Source organism: Papaver somniferum, chromosome 11 (genome assembly GCF_003573695.1).
Source record: "Papaver somniferum cultivar HN1 chromosome 11, ASM357369v1, whole genome shotgun sequence".
Taxonomy (NCBI): Eukaryota; Viridiplantae; Streptophyta; class Magnoliopsida; order Ranunculales; family Papaveraceae; genus Papaver; species Papaver somniferum.
The window spans coordinates 48,630,204-48,632,132 of NC_039368.1; the positions used below are offsets into that span (position 1 = coordinate 48,630,204).

Sequence of the window (1,929 nt, forward strand, 5' to 3'; positions counted from 1 at the left end):
GGAGAAATTATTTATTGGGAAATCACTTTATCATCCATACTGATCAGCAGAGTATAGAGTACTTCATGGAACAAAGGATGTCCACTATGTTACAACAAATGTGGCTCATGAAGTTACTTGGGTATGACTATGAAATCAAGTATAAAAGGGGAATGGAGAATAAGACTGATGATGCCGTATCCAGATTACCTACTTCCACTTGCAGTTCTATCATCTCTTATCAACCTACTTGGGCCCCAGAGATTATCAAGAGTTATGAGGATGATGAAACTGCAAATTCAATCATTCTTAAACTACTTATCTCTACTGATGATGTGAGTCATTACACTTACATTAATGGAATTCTTAGATATAAAGATATGAATTATGTAGGGGATGGTAATGGGGTTAGATATTCCATCCTTACTTCCTTACATGCATCATCTATTTGAGGACACTTTGGCATTCACGGGAGCTACATGAGGGCTAAAGCTTATTTTCAGTGGCCTGGAATGAAGAGTGACATCATAGAATTTGTGACATCTTGTGATATTTGTCAAAGGAATAAGGGTGATCACAACTATCCAACTGGATTACTTCATTCATTGCCAATTCCTGATCATGCTTGGCAACATATAACCATGGATTTTGTGGAAGGTCTACCAAAGTCTGGAGGGAAGGATGTTTTTATGGTGGTAGTAGATAGGCTTACTAAGTATGCACACTTTATAGCTCTTAGTCACCCCTTCACTGCCTCAACAGTAGCTCAACACTTCCCCAACAATGTATTCAATGTACACGGGCTACCAGTCTCCATCATTTCAGGCAGAGACAAGATTTTTACAAGCAACTTTTGGCAGGACCTCTTCACATCCATTGGAACTAGTTTGAACCTCTACACGGCTTACCATCCATAAACTGATGGGAAAACTGAGAGGGTTAATGCATGTTTGGATATGAGGTGCATAACAGGGAACAAACCTAAAGCTTGGAGTAAATGGCTTCCTTTGGCTGAGTGGTGGTATAACTCTAACTACCACTCTAGCTTGAACATGACACCCTTCAAGGACTTATACGGATACTAACCTCCACATCTGGTATTCCCAGTCTCTGTTACTACATCAGTGGTTGATGTTGAAGTATATATCAAGGAAAAGGATCAAATGCCCAGCTTACTCAAAGAGACTCTCCAAAAGGCTCAAGACATAATAAAGATTTTTGCTAATAAGAAGAGGGAGGATAGATCATTCCAGGTAGGAGATGAAGTTTACCTGAAGTTGCAGCCATATAAACAGACTACTGTATCCTCGAGGAGAAACCTCAAGATGTTAGCCAAGTACTATGGGCATTTTACAGTGATAGAGAAGATTGGTGCAATGACTTATCGTCTCCAGTTACGACCAGACACCAAGGTACACCCTGTATTCCATGTATCACATCTTAAAAACAAAATAGGCGTTACCGTTATTCCTTATCCTCTACTTCCTCTAGTCGATCAACAAGGGCAATTTAAAGTCAAGCCAACAGCCATATTGGAGGAAAGAGTTACACTGCTCAACAACATCTCAGTCCCACAACATTTGGTACAGTGGGTTAACTCAAACCTGAAGATGCTACTTAGGAAGATACAACCAATATCAGGGCAAGTTTCCCAAAATTCTATCCTTGAGGTCAAGGATCCTTTGAGGGGGGGAGGTATTTTCATGTAACGGGCTAGCCCCAGGGTTTAAGGATGGGTGTACTTACATACATGGTTAGGGATATGTATTAATTAGGGAATAAGTAGTTTAATTAATTCTTTAATTAGTCGTTTAATTAAGTGGAAAGTTATTAGTGACGAGCGGTCAGAATTTGTGCATCTTGTCCTGTTAGATTAGGGTTTTTGTATGCCACTATTTAAGCATAAGTTGTACTCCTTTGTTGGTAAGCAATAAGAAATAAGAGATTGTA

The 1,929-nt window shown here is 39.4% G+C and overlaps 1 protein-coding gene across 1 annotated transcript; it reads left to right on the forward strand.

The window, feature by feature from the left end:
- The first annotated feature begins 458 nt into the window (after positions 1–458).
- LOC113324393 lies at positions 459–1,688 on the forward strand. Its single transcript, XM_026572714.1, has 2 exons — positions 459–864; positions 1,087–1,688. Exons 1-2 carry the CDS (start codon positions 459–461, stop codon positions 1,686–1,688), a joined length of 1,008 nt encoding a protein of 335 aa, XP_026428499.1.
- The last annotated feature ends 241 nt before the right edge of the window (positions 1,689–1,929 follow it).